Source organism: Lithobates pipiens, unplaced genomic scaffold (genome assembly GCF_037356315.1).
Source record: "Lithobates pipiens isolate NorthernLeopardFrog02 unplaced genomic scaffold, aLitPip1_a1.2 Scaffold_16, whole genome shotgun sequence".
Lineage (NCBI taxonomy): Eukaryota > Metazoa > Chordata > Amphibia > Anura > Ranidae > Lithobates > Lithobates pipiens.
Window position 1 is genome coordinate 398,733,480 of NW_027507748.1, and position 18,577 is coordinate 398,752,056.

General features: G+C 41.7%; 1 protein-coding gene across 1 annotated transcript in view; it reads left to right on the forward strand.

The window, feature by feature from the left end:
- GALNT17 (polypeptide N-acetylgalactosaminyltransferase 17) overlaps positions 1-18,577 on the forward strand; it is a 636,606-nt gene that overhangs the window by 127,648 nt on the left and 490,381 nt on the right. Inside the window, exon 2 of the mRNA XM_077482320.1 lies at positions 12,901-13,084. Within this exon, the coding sequence (XP_077338446.1) occupies positions 12,901-13,084 (184 nt within the window). The remainder of the gene's footprint in view (positions 1-12,900; positions 13,085-18,577) is intronic.

Sequence of the window (18,577 nt, forward strand, 5' to 3'; positions counted from 1 at the left end):
GCACTCAGAACACAGACATAGCACATTCAGGGTGTGCAGACCCCATAAGGATCGCTTGGCTGTTTTTTTGGTAGCAAGAAATAGACAGGATGAAGACTTGTTTAACCACTTTCAGACCGGACCATTTTGCTGGTTAAAGACCAGACCACTTTTTGCGATTCGGCACTGCGTCGCTTTAACTGACAATTGCGCGGTTGTGCAACGTGGCTCCCAAACAAAATTGACGTCCTTTTTTTCCTACAAATAGAGCTTTCTTTTGGTGGTATTTGATCACCCCTGCAGTTTTTTTTTTTTTTTTGTGCTATAAACAAAGATAGAGCGACAATTTTGAAAAAAACACATTATTTTTTACTTTTTGTTATTATAAATATCCCCCAAAAATATATAAAAAAAACATTTTTTTCCCTCAGTTTAGGCTGATACGTATTCTTCTACATATTTTTGGTAAAAAAATTGCAATAAGCGATTATTGATTGGTATGCACAAAAGTTATAGCCTTTACAAAATAGGGATAGTTTTAAGGCATTTTTATTAATAATTTTTTATTATTTTTTTTTTTTACTAGTAATGGTGGCGATCAGCGATTTTTTTTATTGTGACTGCGACATTATGGCGGACACATAGGACATTTTTGAATTTTTTTTGGGTAAATGACACTGGCAGTGAAGGGGTTAACCAGTGGGTGACAGTGTAGGGGTTAAGTGTTCCTAGGGGTGTGTTACTAACTGTGGGGGGTTGGGCTTTCATTTAGTGAACACTGATCTATGCTCCAATCACATGGAGCAGAGATCGGCGTCACTAGTTGCTAGGCAGAAAGGAGAAATGCTGTTTACAACAGCATTTCTCCATTCAGCCGTCCCGTGAGGCGATCGCGGGTAGGCCCGCGGCGATCGAGTCCGTGGGACCCGGAACCGGACTCACGGGGGTCCCGACCAGCAGTGTGCTCGCGATGGCAGGGCATTGAAGATTGGACGTTCCTGTACGCCAATATGCCTGCCTGTGCCATTCTGCCGACATACATCGGCGTGCGCTGGTCGGGAACCGGTTAATGTGCACATTGACATCAATAGGCCACGCCACTGACGTCATTAGCCCCACACTGACGTCACTAGGCCGCACACTGACACATTTTGTCACACCTCTTGGGACTGTTTCAAAGGGAAAAGGGTTTCCCTGGGTAGGGACCTATAGCGTGAACGTCAGGCCACCACAACATTGTATCAGGTGATGGCATATGATGTGAGTTAAACGGTCATCCATTTTATTTGTTTTAGTTGTTTTTAATGCATTGGATTTTATCCTGATGTTTTATCTGTATGTCCAAGTACTGCAATAAATACTATACTATGAAGAACATTTTTTGTTTATTGCTCATGGTAATTTGGGCCATTTGAATGGAGCACTGGAGAGAGAAAGGAGAGAGTTTGGGAAGGTGTTTGCAGTTTGATGTCTGCTACCTGTGTCCACTTCACCCATAACGCTGTTTAAAATCCAGTTGTTGATGAGAGCCCATTGCATGGGGGTGAAGGGTGATGATCTGTGAATGCACGCTTATCCGCACGTATTGTCGCTATACTCACCTGGGTGCGATTATTGCTTATATTAAGCAGTATTGCACAATATTAGTTTATTTTGGGGATTTTTTTTTCTGGAGTTCTTTTATCGAGGAATACTAAGAAGAAACACCTGTCCCCTGTGGGTGATGTCGTGTGAGCGTTTTTTGCTGCACTAATTTCTGCACTACTCAGAGAAAGGAGAGAGCCTGGGAAGGAGCTTGCAGTTTGATGCCTGTTACTAGCGATTCCTTCAACCATAACGCTGTTTAAAAATCCAATTGGCGGTGAGTGTGCATTGCATGGGGGTGAAGGCTGGTGACCGATGACTACACACTTATCTGCATGTATTGTCACTATACTATGGATTTATGATTGGAGTCCTAAATATCAAGGATTAAGAAGGAACATCTGTCCCCTGAGAGCCCATTCACACAGGGGCAACTCCTGATCCGACTTCAGGTCGCCCCTAGTCGCCTCAGGTCGCCTCAGGTCGGACAACATTTAAAAATCAATGTAAGTGAATGAGAGCCGTGTTAATGCACACTACTGAAGTCGCTCCGACTTCAAAAAAGGTTCCTGTACTACTTCTATCCGACTTGTAGGCGACCGGTACCCATTGATTTCAATGGAGGTCGCCTCCAAGTCGGATCTCTGTCTATACGGAGGCGACTTTGACAGAATTATCAGCTCTCAAGAGGGAACTCCACGGCAAATTTCTGAAAAAAATTTGGCGTGGGTTCCCCCTCCGAGAGCATACCAGGCCCTTAGGTCTGGTATGGATTCCAAGGGGAACCCCCTACGCCGAAAAAACGGCGTGGGGGTCCCCCCCAGATCCACACCAGACCCTTATCCGAGCACGCTACCCGGCCGGCCAGGAAAGGGGGTGGGGACGAGCGGGCGGCCCCCCCCCTCCTGAGCCGTACCAGGCCGCGTGCCCTCAACATGGGGGGGTGCCTTGGGGGAGGGGGGGCGTGCGGCCCCCCCACCCCAAAGCACCTTGTCCCCATGTTGATGAGGACAAGGGCCTCTTCCCGACAACCCTGGCCGTTGGTTGTCGGGGTCTGCGGGCGGGGGGCTTATCGGAATCCGGGAGCCCCCTTTAATAAGGGGGCCCCCGGATACCGGCCCCCCACCCTATGTGAATGAGTATGGGGTACAATGTACCCCTACCCATTCACCTGTGAAATAAAGTACAATAAAACACACAACACAGAGAAAAAGTATTTTATTGCACAGCCGGGGGTCTTCCGTCTTCGGGGGTCTTCTCGCCGGACTCCTCCGCTATGTGTGTGTAGCTCTTTTGCCAGCGGAGGAGTCCGGCTTTCTTCCTCCCCGCCGCCGGCCTCTTCTCCCGACTTCGGGGGTCTTGTCCCCCTCTTCGGTTCTTCTGCCGGGCCACCGCGCCTGGTCCGGTGGCCCGGTCTTCTGTCGCCGTCTTCCGTTCTTCTGTCGCCGCCTTCGGTTCTTCTGCCGGGCCACCGCGCCTTCTTATAGCTCTTTTACAGGCGGTGGCCCGGTCTTCCGTCGCCGCCGCCGCCGCCTTCCGTTCTTCTCCTTCTTCTTCTCCTGGAGATGTTGACTCGACGAGCTCTCCGGCCACAATGCCAGGGACGCGCTCCGCTGCCTCTTATATAGGGACAATGGGGCGGTGTCACATGGGTTGATGTCACATGGGTTGGTCACATGGGTTGATGTCACATGGTGACCCCGCCCCCTTACCATGTGACATCAACCCATGTGACCAACCCATGTGACATCAACCCATGTGACACCGCCCCATTGTCCCTATATAAGAGGCAGCGGAGCGCGTCCCTGGCATTGTGGCCGGAGAGCTCGTCGAGTCAACATCTCCAGGAGAAGAAGAAGGAGAAGAACGGAAGGCGGCGGCGGCGGCGACGGAAGACCGGGCCACCGCCTGTAAAAGAGCTATAAGAAGGCGCGGTGGCCCGGCAGAAGAACCGAAGGCGGCGACAGAAGAACGGAAGACGGCGACAGAAGACCGGGCCACCGGACCAGGCGCGGTGGCCCGGCAGAAGAACCGAAGAGGGGGACAAGACCCCCGAAGTCGGGAGAAGAGGCCGGCGGCGGGGAGGAAGAAAGCCGGACTCCTCCGCTGGCAAAAGAGCTACACACACATAGCGGAGGAGTCCGGCGAGAAGACCCCCGAAGACGGAAGACCCCCGGCTGTGCAATAAAATACTTTTTCTCTGTGTTGTGTGTTTTATTGTACTTTATTTCACAGGTGAATGGGTAGGGGTACATTGTACCCCATACTCATTCACATAGGGTGGGGGGCCGGTATCCGGGGGCCCCCTTATTAAAGGGGGCTCCCGGATTCCGATAAGCCCCCCGCCCGCAGACCCCGACAACCAACGGCCAGGGTTGTCGGGAAGAGGCCCTTGTCCTCATCAACATGGGGACAAGGTGCTTTGGGGTGGGGGGGGCCGCACGCCCCCCTCCCCCAAGGCACCCCCCCATGTTGAGGGCACGCGGCCTGGTACGGCTCAGGAGGGGGGGGGGCCGCCCGCTCGTCCCCACCCCCTTTCCTGGCCGGCCGGGTAGCGTGCTCGGATAAGGGTCTGGTGTGGATCTGGGGGGGACCCCCACGCCGTTTTTTCGGCGTAGGGGGTTCCCCTTGGAATCCATACCAGACCTAAGGGCCTGGTATGCTCTCGGAGGGGGAACCCACGCCAAATTTTTTTCAGAAATTTGCCGTGGAGTTTCCCCTTGAGCTCATTCTCTGCTTGGCCGCGGCAAAAGTCGCCTGGCCTGGGGCGACTTGTAAGTCGTCCCAAGTCGCGCTTGAAGTCATCACAAGTCGTTTTGAAGTCGTCCCAAGTCGCCGCTGTCAAGTCGTGTCCAAGTAGCCTGATCAAGTCGCCTACAAGTCGTGTTGCCCCTGTGTGAATGGGCTCTGAGGGTGATGCTGTTTATGCATGTTTGCTGCATTTTATTGAGCAGCCAATATTTCTGGTAAGCCTCTGATCTTAATCACTGGAAGAATATTCTTACTCTTCGCGCGTGACAATTGGAACCACAGGGGGATATTTTTGAGGTTTTTTGCTTTGCTTGTAACAGTGTACGTAGCGCTCACTATTTATATTTTATTTTTGAGTCACTTACCATATAAAAGATAAAAGCAGTCAATTCCCATCCACTGTTAATTAACAGTCCATGAATGTTTGCTTGCAGTAAACTTCAAATCACTCCCCGCATGCCACCTTACTCACCACTAATTATTGCCTTTCATTTATGATTGGCAAAACTTGCATAATACTCCAAATTCAGCGCAGATCCGCAAACTTGTTCCCGGTTACCGCTGAAAGTTAAAACATAGAGGACACGTTTCACATTCTTTATTTAAATAACTCGTAAAATACACACTCACAATGTTTAAAATGAAAAAAAATAAAAAACGCTCATCAATATTGTATCAGGCTATGGCCTTGTGTGTATTACATAGTGTCTCACCGCTTCCCCGATCTACGACACATCCTACTCCGACATCACTTCCTGTCGCTGTGTAATCACGCCTTTTACACGTCATATGAAATCTATACATTTCAATAGATGTTATACAGCACACACACTACAGCAGTCATCAACCCTGTCCTCAGGGTCCACTAACAGGCCAGGTTTTATGTATTACCTTGGGGAGATGCAGACTAAAATACTGCAATCACTGAGCAGCAAATAATATCACCTGTGATATATTTCAGTTATCTTGCAAACCTGGCCTGTTGGTAGGCCCTGAGGACAGGGTTGGTGACCACTGCACTACAGTATTCATTAAATAGTCGCATTAATGTAAATAGTATGATGTGTGTAGTCATTGTGAATTTCCTTGCACATACAGTATACCAGCTTGAGCTGCTGCAGTATACATTTTGATGTATTCACATGAGTTTGCATTCATTGCACACATGAATGCACATGATGCTCATCTGTACCTAATTTCTTCCTATTAGCTTTAAATGTACACTTAGAAGAGAGGTCATACACAGTGCTATACCCTGTTTTTGTTATTTACCTATTTACAGAAAGATATTGATGTTATGTTTTTCATTAACTTTGTGGAATGTCCCAAGGTACTTACACAAGCTCGCCATTGGAATTACAAGGTGAAATGATTTGTTAATAATTTTTTCTTAGTGCTTTGCTTTTATTCTGAAGCAGAATGGACTATAGCGAATGAGTTGTATTAAATGGATTCAGGGCTAGTAATGTTTATTTTATATACTTATTTTTCCATTACATAAATTACCACAATATGTAAAAAAAAAAAACAACAACTATTTTTAAAACCCATTTAGAGGTGTATTTTTCTTAAAAGCCACCAAAGTACATTTATCAAACAGTATGTTTTCTAATAGTCGCTTGTGTAATAGAGTTGAAAAATTATGGCATTTCAAGTAAAACAAATAAACCTTATATGTATGCACCTCAGGAACTTTGTTAGCTATTTATACATATTATATATACCAACATTAGCATTTTAGGATTATCCATCATATATTTGCTCATTCACACTTTTTTTTTACACATTCTCTAGTTACATTTTCAGTAGATAAAGACAATATATCACATTGACATTTCAAAATAAGGCCAATTAAATATATTCTTCACTGAGCAGAAATGCATGATTGGGCTGCATTAATCACCTGACCTCCAGAAGATTTACCCCCCTTCATGACCAGGCTATTTTTTTTGCAATATGGCACTGCATTACTTTAACTGACAATTGCATGGTCTTGCAATTTGCAATGCTGTATCCAAATAAAATGTATGTGATTTTTTTCCCACAAATAGAGCTTTCTTTTGGTGGTATTTATACACCACTGTGGTTTTATTTTTTACGCTAGAAACAAAAAAGAAGACAGAGAATTATGGAAAAAAAAACAATATTTTTACTTTCTGCTATAAAACATATCCAAAAAAAAAAAAAATCATTATACATTTAGGCCAATATGTATTCTGCTACATATTTTTGGTAAAAAAAAATTCCTAATAAGTATATATTGATTGCAAAAGTTATAGTGTCTACAAAGTATGGGATATATACTGGAATTTTTATTTATATATCTTTTTTTATACTAGTAATGGCTGTGATACATGACTTATAGTGGGACTACAATATTGCGGTGGACAATTGACACTTTTGACACTTTGTGGGAACCAGTGCCACTAATACAGTGACCAGTGCAAAAAAGATCCACTAGTCAAGGATAAAAGGGTAGAAAGGAGTTCATAAAAACAAATATATGGAATTAAATGGTTGGTAAGGGTTTAAATTCTTATTTTATTTTTAATTTTTTTTTACATCTATAGATTTGCTGAAACTGGCATTGTGTGGCAATGAAATAATACTACTTTGCATGTACTTCAAGTACTAACAAGAACTGCTTTCAGGCGTCAGATATACAATGCAAATGCTCAGCCCAGCCTTGCAGATTACAATGCAAGAGCTGCTCTTTTGGTGTATTCTGTATTCCTCAACCCAAATTCAAAATAAATATAAGTGCAATCAGCGCAGTCATCAAAATTATACGCCAAACAATAAATAATATTAGTTGCTTGCTCAAACACTGTGCATGTTATTCCACAACACTCCCTCTACTGATAAAGTCCAATCACAGGACATTGAGCATATAGGGGGAGGAGCTGAGCCTGTGACATCATCCTGCAGCCATCTTTGATTTTGGTGTGGTGAGCTGAGAATGCCTAATAATACAAGCCTTGCTGTTTTTTATTCTTGTATTTTTCATCTTTTTGGGCTTTAATAAATTGTTTAAATGGAGAGCACTATGCGTCTGTTTGTATGGCTACAGATATGATGTATGGTCTCATTGATTCTGTGAGAGTGAGCTTCTGGACCCAAAGGAGCACCATGCAGGGGGATTTAAGCAAATGCGGTTGACCCGATATCCTTGGAGTATTTTTGAGCGGAGTTGGATCTTTGTTATAGTTGCACTACACTTTTTATTGTTTTTTTTATGTAAGCCTTAACTATGTACTTGAGTGCTAGTTCCCACTCTGTGTCTTAAGCCTCGTACACATGATCGGATTTTCTAACAGGAATTGTGTGATGACAGGCTGTTGGTGAAAAATCCGACTGTCTGTACTCTCCATTGGACAATTGTCAGATTTTTCATGGACAAATGTTTGGATGGCAGGCTTTAAAATTTTCCACGGACAAATGTCTGTTGTCAGATTTTACGAACGTGTGTACACAAGTCCGTCTGACAAAAGATCAAAGTACAAACACGCATGCTCAGAAGCAAGGACGAGCCAGAAGCGGTCGGTCTTGTAAGCTAGCTCTCATAATGGAGAATTAACATTTGTGATGTGGCAAATTATGAAATATCAAAATGCAGCGCACATTCTCTTCTTCTTTAATGGAATAATAATGAAGCTGCTTTGCTAGTGATACTGATGGAGTTATTGCAAACAAATTTTAAAAGGCTTTTTTTTTTTCTAGTGATATCAAGAATAATATTATTATGCTTGTTATTTATTTTTATTTTTTGGTGCAAATTACCACAACACCATTATCCTGTAGTTTTTCAGATCAAAGATACAACTATGTTGGTGTCCATTGCTAATTTTACTTTGTAATTTTTTAAATGTAACTGCCTACTCCCAAACTGTCGTTTGAAGTAAAACACATAGCCAAGTATTATTCTCCCCAATTTTTTTATTGAGCATTAAAAAAATAAAAATAAAAATAAAATTAGACATGCTATCTGCCAATAGAACTTAACCAAAAAGTGCATTCTATGCATTCAAAAATTTAGAAAATATACCAAATCAAATCATTATTTAACCAAAAAATAAAATAAAAGCCTCATGCATGTGTCCTGCTTCTTAATATATGCTTTCAACAATACCAAGAGTTGGTGAAAGCAGGGGTCCATCATCTGGAGATAATTCCGAAAATCATCTGGATTATTCTTTAGGAGCGCCCACAGCAAAGGCAGATGACATAATTGGTCACAATTAATAAAGCAACCAATTTTTGGTCCAAGAAATCCTCCTCCCCCTATTCCTGGACTGGACTTGGGTCAAAGCAATAACTCCAAGGACAATAATAAACAACATGTTATCTCCTCCAATTCCGCAACATGGCTGGTTGGTCGAACGGCCGTTCAGAAACTGAAAAGCGCAAAATGAAAAGCACAAAATGAAAAGCGCAAAATGAAAAGCATGAATCAACACTCACCAAACTTCTGCTAACATAAAATTAGCAGAAGGAGCCCAAAGGGTGGCGCTAAAGAGCTGAAAAAACACGTAGTACGTCACTATGTTTGTGTTTGTTGGCCAACAATTGTGTGCCATCTGTATTCAAGACAAGTTTGGGGCCAAAGCCCTACGGACAAAAGTTTTGTCTGCGGAAAATCTTAGTGTGTGTACAAGGCTTTTAGGATAATTTCTGGGCTCAGCTGTCAGTTTGACAGGCAGCCCTGTTTCACACTGCAGATCAAGGCTGCTGTCAATAACAATAACAATACAGAGGAGGACTCTGCTGTTCACTCTCAAGGTAATCTGCAGGGGTTGGTTGTCAGTCACAGCCTTGGTAGAAAAGACAGCAGGAGAGGCTCCCAAGTTATACCAGTCCACCACTCTCCATGTTGTGGATTGGCCCACCTCAACACTATGGCAAAGTTATTATTAAAGTTAGAATAGTAAAAATCATCTTTCAAATGTAGGAGAAATTCTACCTATAAAACTATGAGGTGAAAAGGTGCAGTAAGGTTTTCAAAAATTTTAACACAATAGTAACATCTATATAATTTACCTTTAGCCCATATGAAGTTTTTGTAATAAATAATGACACTTCTTTCAGTTTTATTAGAGCATTGATCTCAAGAAAGATCAATGAGATATATATATATATATATATATATATATATATATATATATATTTGATTGATGCAATATGTTTCCTCTTCATTTTATGTCTAAAAATTTATAATTTTCCAGAAAGGTTTGGCAAGCTTACTTACAATAAATGCATTTGGACTTGACAGTGATATACAGTAAATTTTTCTATACTGTAGAAGTGACAAGCATCATGCATACATCTGTTTTGTGCATGTTTATTGTTTATCACTTTTTTACAAAGTTTAGAAATCCCCCCCCCCCCCATTAAAAAAAAAACACTGACTATGTGGCTGAGCAGATTTTGACAGTTTAGTTAAATGATTATTTACCTTTGTGCTTAGAGATGTTAAACATCAGTAAAGCATGCATGTATGCAAGATATACAATCAGATTAGTCTTATGCCCCATACATACGGTTGGAAATTCCGATGGAAAAAGTCAGATTGGATTATGCTGTCGGAAAATCCGGTCATGTGTGGGCTCTATCTGACTTTTTCTGTCAGAATTTCCGACTGAAAAAGTTTGAGAGCTGGATTTAAAATCCAACAAAATCCGAGCTGACTTTTTCCAATCGTATGTGTGGAGAATTCCGATGCACAAAGTGGCACGCATGCGCAGAATAAAATTGGAGACGAAAACTATTGGCTACTGGCCTCTACATAGTCCCATCATACGTTACAAATGTCACCTCATTCCGAACGGTTGGATTTTCCGACAACTTTGTGTGACCGTGTGTATGCAAGACTATTTTCGCCCAAAATTCGTGGGATTTTTTTGTGGTCGGAACGTCCGACCGTGTGTATGGGGCATAAGACTCGGATTAGATTTTAGTAATATTGTTTTTAAAGAGGAAAAACATTTGTTAAAATCCATTCCACAGGCAGAACACTTCATCCACTCAAGTCATCAGTAACCATCCACTCTGCCATTGCTTATAAACCAGTCTTCCTGTTTTTATCTAATGATCCCCTATTCCTCCATGGCTGGAGGGTCACAAGTCTATGGGCCTCCTTGCCATGCTGATACTAGACCATATGGGCAGGGCTGGATTAACGTAGGGCCTATTGGAGCTGCAACTCCAGGCCCCTACTTTAATATAGGCCCAGCCACCCAAAAAGGACAGACTTTCCATGGAGAGCAATGGGCCAACGGGAAGAGATCTCTCCTGACGGGCCCTGCATTCCACACGCACCACCTGGGCAGGGTGGTGGGATTGATAATTGGCACTGCATGAGCAGGAGTCCTAACAGAAGCCTGGGGCACGCCAATGCAGGGCTCTTACAGAAGTCTGGGGCTTCCATAGTGTTAGGCCTGTGCAGCTGCACTCTTTCAGCTCACATTTACACCTTACATTTATAGAAGGTTGTGTCCTCATATACTACTGCAGACAAACAGATTGCTGTCGTTGGTTCCTTTTGTCGCCTTGGTCCATGGTTTACATGAGAAGATTGGCCACTCTTGTTTAATACAATAGGAGGACTCCTTTACAGATTGATGAACTGATAATAGTCTATCTTTCAGGATCTATGCTATGTAATCTCATTGTTATTATATCACATAATTATTATTCACAGTTGTATTTATACTGCATTGGGTATTGCATATCGCACGCAATGTTGTTTACACTTATCTCACAATAAGTATGAGATTTTTCTTCCTTTAGCACGGGTTGTTTATATTTACCTGAAAAATTGTTTTTAGGTTATTGTGTTTACTTTTTCAGCGCTACATTTTTTTGTTTCACATTTACTGTAACTTTGTTTGTTTGAGTGTTAGCTGCTAGTCTTATTAGAGTAGCACAGTGTTTTTCTTTTTTGTTACATTTTCATTTATGGAATAACTACCCCTCAATTCCTTCACATTAGGAGTTGTGATATATTTTCTTTTGAGAATTGTTTAAATCGTATGCTACTACCTCCATACTACAACTGTCTAAATTATTACTTACTTGATTATTACTTAGTAGATGTAGAACATTTCTAGCTAAAGGTATAATCAAACTAAGTCTCTACAATTTTTCTACATGGCTGCACCAAGGCACATTGCTTCTAGCTAAAACATCTGGTTTACAGTATTTTCAGATCATTCAGGAATACATGCCATTAGCAATAGTAGAAATGTAATTACTAATAACCACATCCATTGCTTTCTTTGTTTTATAGAAAATATGTATTTTAGATTTTATCAGCTTGTCATTTTATGTGTGAGGCACAAAGACTGGCATAGATAGAAATAGAGTAAGCAACAAATTAGAAAAAGCAATTAAAATCAGCTATGAGTTCCTGGTACAGTTCATGTCAAAAGTAACTTCATATAAAATGTATTTTTATTTATTACAGTAATACACCTAATATAGTTTAGATATGTATGACAATGCCATTATTATTCAGGTTCCATTATAAATGTCGGTAACCACAAACCTGCATTTCTATAAAATCATTTTACTTGGGACAGACGTGCAATGCAATATATGCATTAAGGTCCTTTGTTTTATGTTTTACAGTATTTACTTAAAATGTATAGCTAAAAAAAAAAGTAAAAATAAAACTTTAGAATTGATGTTACATATACAGTACTTTGAGTCCATGAAAAATCGAAATACTAAAGATCAAAACAAGATTAAACATTTTCAATTTGCACCCAATCAGAGGCAAATGCCTTGTCCCTTCAATCAGAATTATGGTATAATGCCCCAATGTCTACAGAAAGATTGCTAGATTTTATGAGATGATGGTTTTGATTACTGAAATAATATAGATTAAAAAAGTGTTTGTTCACTTAAATAGCGAATAAGGTGAAGCTATTTATGGCAATCATCCATTTAGACACAGAAGCCTATTTTTTTTTCCATTTACATGGGTAGGTACTTACAGTGGGCCCGAGCCCCTTTACTCCCATCATGGGGGCCCTTTATTATGACCCCGCAGTGGGACCCTTTCACATGTTTTTCGGTGGAAGAATACCAGGGTCCAGTTACAAGTGTATCCTTTACGATCCTAGTAGTTCCGACACTGGGTGAAATACTCTGCAGTATCAAGGGATGGGTGAAATGTTTTGCAGTGCACCATGGGATAGTTGTAATGCTTTGCAGTGTATCATGGGATGGGAGGAATGCTCCGCAGTGTCAGGGGATGGGTAGAAGACTCTGTAGTGTGTCATGGGATGGGTGGAATGCTCTGTAGTATCATGGTAAGGGTTGAATGCTCTGCAGTGTATCATGGGATGCATGGAATGCTCTGCAGTGTATCATGGGATGGGTGGAATGCTCTGCAGCGTGGTATAGAATGGGTGGTATACTGTGCAGTGTATCAATAGATGGGTGGAATACTCTGCAGTGTGTCATATGATGAGTGGAATGCTCTGCACACATATACACACATACAAACAGACACACTGAAATGATTAAACAAGGTTCTAACACATAGACTATTTAGAGTAACACTGTATTCTTTCTTATTGTAAGGTTTGTCAAAGTCACTCGGGCTTATTGAAGGCTATGGAGGCAGAGGAAAAGGTGGACTTCCAGCTACACTCACCCCCGAAGAAGAAGAGAAAGCCAAAGGACCACATGAAAAATATGGCTATAATTCTTACCTCAGTGAGAAAATATCACTGGATCGAGCTATACCAGACTACAGGCCAACTAAGTAAGTAAGACTGGAAGGTTATGACGTTTGTTGCTTACTAACATGTAATTTTTTTTTATGGTTGATTTAAGCATGTACCACTTACCCTTCCTTTACTTAATACAATCTTTGTGTGAAAAAAAATCACTGCTTACAGTTTACTATAAAGGAAATTTACTAAAACTGGAGCACACAGAATCTGGTAAAGATGTACATAGTAACCAATTAGCTTCTAACATGTTCAATTAAGCTTTAACAATATGTAGCACTGACCCCCAAAGGAGCTCCTGAATTTGATTGGGCCTACACTCTGCTATTACACCCCTGATAATTTGGCCCAATCCCCTTGACACAGCTGTGGTGGAGTGTTGGTGTGACGCTAATAACAGAGTATGACCCCACAATGTACAATACAATAGTGTACCTTTACCTGGGTATATGTTGCTCCACCTGTAGGAAAAGGAACAACTCTGCACACCAATTCTAATTAACCAAAACGTGTTTTTACTGAAATTGGTATAAACAGTAATTACAATATGTACACTGTCACACAAACGTAATGCAACAGTGCAATAGAGGTTCACCACAATTTTAACGTATAAGGAATTATTGGGTAACCCTTGCATGCGTGTCTCCAAGTGGGACCAATGCTCAAAGTGACAATTTCTTAGCTCCGGGCACCTTCTCACTTCCAGCATGCTGTGATAAATACAGAAATGCAAAGCTATCAACACTATGCAATACAACTGCTGGGGAGCTCCCCCTGCTTTATAATGCAGTTGTTTCCTATAGTGATTGAATGCAAGGCCTTGCAATACAAGATGTAGTCTTTGGTCTTCTGTCTTCTGCTAGATATTGTGTTGAAGTAATTGTAATCCAAAGGGTTTAACAAACATGAATATTGAAACTGTTCTGGTGATGTAGCACACTAATAACTACCTCCGGTGTAGTTGTCTCCAAATCTCACAGTGTCAGTTCTCAGTGGAGTATAGGATTGAGGCCTGGTTTAACTCAATCCAAGTGTGAAACCTCCTCCGTGGGACTACAGGTCCCAGCAACTGTGGCCTGAGTCTAAGTTGTAAAAGTGCATTAAGGATTATGGGCAGCAGCCCTCTCACCCAACCAGATCTGGAAGAATAGGAAACCTCTGCTCCAGTTGTCTCAGTCTGTTTGCTGCAGCCACGCCGCCACGCTGTTCCGTTTTGCAAGGTCACCAGAAGCTCTCAGTTACCTCCATCAGGGTGCCTCTGGATCCTTCCCGATCCAACCACACTGCTGCTCCAGCACGCTGTGGTGTGAAGTCATCCTCTGGCTTCAGATGTTGCTCTGCCCAGAGCAAGCCACAGTGTTGTGGGACACGCCCACAGCTCCTTGCAGGCAAGCCATGCTTCGAGAAGAGAAACAAAATAGCCGCGCGTGTCCTTTTATAGCCTACCCAGCATGCAGTTCAGTACTGAGTGTTCATGGGTAGGTCACTTGGCATTATGGGTAGGTAGGTCATTGTAAAATGTAAACAAACAGTCACTTCCTGTAACATCTCTCCATGTACTTAAAATAGAAAATAATTGAAGTCTATTTCACATTTTGCCCACTAGATGGTGCAAAATACCAATTTATAACACTGCCCATAGATTAACATTATACAGCACTAACAGGCAAAAATACCAGCGGTACAAATAAAACGTAGAAACGTATTGGTTACTATGCATAGTTTCACCAGATTCTGTGTGCACCAGTTTTAGTAAATCTCCCTCTATGTGTTTTTAACATAAAGAACTGTAAATAAAGATTTTGAGTAGTCATTCATCCAGCAAATTTGCAAGTACATCCAATCTGTGTGGCAATAATGAATGCTCATTGTGCTATTTTGTGTGATGAGTGGATATTTTTTTATTATGGGAACGGGTAAAATACCACAGTATGGCTACTAGATGGAGATGCAGAGCATAGGAAATACAGGGGTTACATTTATTTACTAATTCCCTCTAAAATTCAAATTTTTACATTGGATCTCTTGTAACAAAGGCATATGTTTTTCCAATGCTGCTCAGCTCCATCTATCGGCCATAATGCAGTATTTTACTATTATAACCAAAGAAATAGTGTTGCGCTGTTATTACGCTTAAATAGTATTTTACTATTTTGCTATTTATTCAGAAGAGAAAATATCATAAATACAATTTTTGGCCAGCTTGCACAGAATGTGGATACTGTACATGCAAATTTGAAAGAGGAATTCTATTTCTATGAACAACTGTCTTCCATGAACAACTCTATTCCTCTCTTTTCAGTTATATTAGCCTTAACCTCCCTGGCGGTATGATTCATTCTGGTTTTAGGTGCTGAAAGCGGTACAATTATTTTGCATGGAAATTTTATATTGTAGCCCTGTAATTCTTAGGAATAACTTTCTTAAATCTCTTCAAACCAGAGTCTATTAGACATCCAGGGTATGATAAAGTTTATAATATAATAAAGAATAATAAAAATTATTCAATAATGTAATCAAATCCTAAAACACTGAAAAAGGGACACTTTCTGGTTGCTATGGACAATCTCCAAATTCCAGGCAGAAAAAACAGTATTTATAATATAAAAGTGCACGCAGGGCACTGCACAGGCCCCTAGGGACAAAGGGGGTGTGTATTTTTTAATACAGTACTGTAATCTGTAAGATTACAGTGCTGTGTGTGTTTTGTGTCTTTTTACTTTTTTGAATTTGCCGCCGATCTCCGCTCCCATGCGCCGTAACGTCGCAGGGAATGGAGCTCGGCGGCATTCGGGCACTGTGTGAATAGAGTGGAGGACAGCTCAATCACACAGCGCGGAGGACATCGCTGAATCCAGGGGACAAGGTAAGTAACTCTCCCTCTGTCCTCACTGCATCCAGCGATGCGATCCCGAGTCTGGCTCGGGGTTACCGCTCGTGTTAGTAAAATCCCAACCCAAGCCAGACTTGGGATTACCGCTAGGAAGGTTAAAGTGGATGTAAACCCCAAATGTTTTTTTTGGGGTTTTTTATGTCATAATGTAGAGTATAAGATTTCCTATCATTTGAGCCCAGTCTTGCCACAAAGAGTTATTCCAGCTCTGAGCAATCCTCTTTTAGTGTTCAGTGAGATAAATCTTAAATCTTTTTCAGAGAAAAACTTTGTCAAATCCTCCCCCTTGCTGTGAGTGACAGGTGGTTTACATATCTCATGCACTAGCCTAAGAGACATGCATTATTTTTTAATTCCCTCCCACTTTCTTTTGCTGCTCTGCCAGAATTGGATGTTCTCCACCTCAGCATAATTTGGCATGCTGAAGTCATGTGGTTACTTTCCTGTCTTTTCACTAGATGTTAGAGATCATAGCAGAAGTTCAGTGTAAGAAATACACAGGAGAATATGCATATTGACAAGGGGAGTGTAGAGGTGGGCGGGGAGTCTACTGATATCACGACTCCACCCTCCAAGCTCCAGACAACAGAGCCACCTGCAGAATCTGCAGTTTTTCGGGTCTCATAGCAGACAGAGGGGAGACATTTGACAGGTAAAGATACATGCAGGAGGCATGTATATCCTTCTAGATAACTCCTATGGCAGTAGTTTAGAAAGGATGACATTGGGTTTACATCCACTTTAGTGCTATCTACTTTTTGATTCTATAAAAATCTTAAAGCGATTGTAAACCTAGGGAAAAAAAAGACAAAGGCGTGCTAGTATGCATAGCATACTAGCACATTTAAAAAAAAATACTCACCTTAGAATGAAGCCCTCTCAGCAGCACCCAGTCACCGCTGAAAGGGCTAACGTCTTCTCCGGTCCTTTCTTCTAGGATCACGGCTTCAGCGATGTGAGTGGCTGGAGCCACGATGACATCGCTGTGGGAGCCCTTGGTTCCGGCAATAAGCTCTGAAGTTCCAGCACAGTAAGCCGGACCTTCAGAGCAAATGCACTGCTGACGTCAGCGGCTGCATGCAAGGTGAATAGCTCCTAAATCGTGATGGATCGTGATAACAAAAGTAATGTAAAACAAATGAGCTCATATAATATGGTCCTGACAGGTTCCCTTAAAATAAATAATTGCATATACAGTATATTATATACAGTTTAGCATTTAAAGTAGATTTGTCATCAGAGAAATACGGGAGCTGCATTTACTGACTTTGTTATTAAATCTTCTGGTTCCTATGCTTATTATTTGCGTGACACAAACAATTATACTGTACATGTCAAGAACGGTGGATGAAAAACCTGAGATCTTTATTAAAGCGGCTGTATACCCGCTAATGTTTTTTTTTTTGCCACCTGCAAAGGAAAAGGCATAATGAGCTAGTATGCACCGCATACTAGCTCATTATGAAATACTTACCTTAGAACGAGGCCCCCGACATCTGGCCCGATCCACGCTGAGGGAGCTGACATGCTCCCTCTGCGTTTCTTTCGGGTATCGCGGCTCCGGCGCTGTGAGTGGCCGGAGCCACGATATCGTCACTCCCGCGCATGTGCACGGAAGAATTCATCCCGGCCGGGTCCGGCGACCACCAGGCTTTCAGCCAAGAATCCTCTTGTGCGCATGCGCCGCTGCAGTCAGCGGCGCATACCGAGGGGAATATCTCCTAAACCGTACAGATTTAGGAGATTTTTTTTTACCTACAGGTAAGCCTTATTATAGGCTTTCTTGTAGGTAAAAGTAAAAAAAATGACTATACAACCACTTTAAGTATTCCAGGTATTAGGTATTAAAAGCCAAGGGGTCAGAGAAGCAATCTCACAGGATTTTCAGAAGATCTCAGCAATGGCAGCCTTCTGGTTCCCTAATGGCAAGACTAAAAAGAATATTAGTGCATTGTTGCAATACATTTGTGTTGTCTCAGGTTTTATTTCTGTAAATGCTGAAAGTACTGACAAATACCTGTTGATCTGCCAGAATTATGTTTGGGTGTCTTTGCTGCACTAAAATCTCAACCATCACTGCCTACTGGACTACGGAATTCCACTTAATCCCCCCTTCCCGTTCCAATTCACAAGCATACATTGATTTATTTGTCAGCATAAAAGTGCCATTGTCTAGAGCCTGCCTACACATTGGGGGGAGATTTACTAAAACTGGAGCACAGTGTACAGCTCTGCATGGTAGGCAATCAGCTTCTAAATCCAGCTAATTCAGTTAAGCCTTGAAAATAAAACCTGGAAACTGATTATTTTCTATGCAGAGCTGCACCAGATTTTGTACTCTCCAGTTTAAATAAATCAACCCCATTGTGTGTAGGGAAAGGGCTATTAAGAGGTGTAGTTCTGGGTGTGTACTTATGTTAGTATAGAAACTTTACTAGCCTGGGGATGATGTCACGGAGAGTACTAAAAGCTATTTCTTGATATAGGAATAAGATGGAAGAAAAAATAAATGTTGAGATGTGAGGTGGAATGTGAAGTTTGGGGATACATTTTGGCAATGCCTTAAAATAAATATTGATAAAATAGACATTTCAGATATATTTTTTTCTAACCAACAAGTACAATTCAAAGC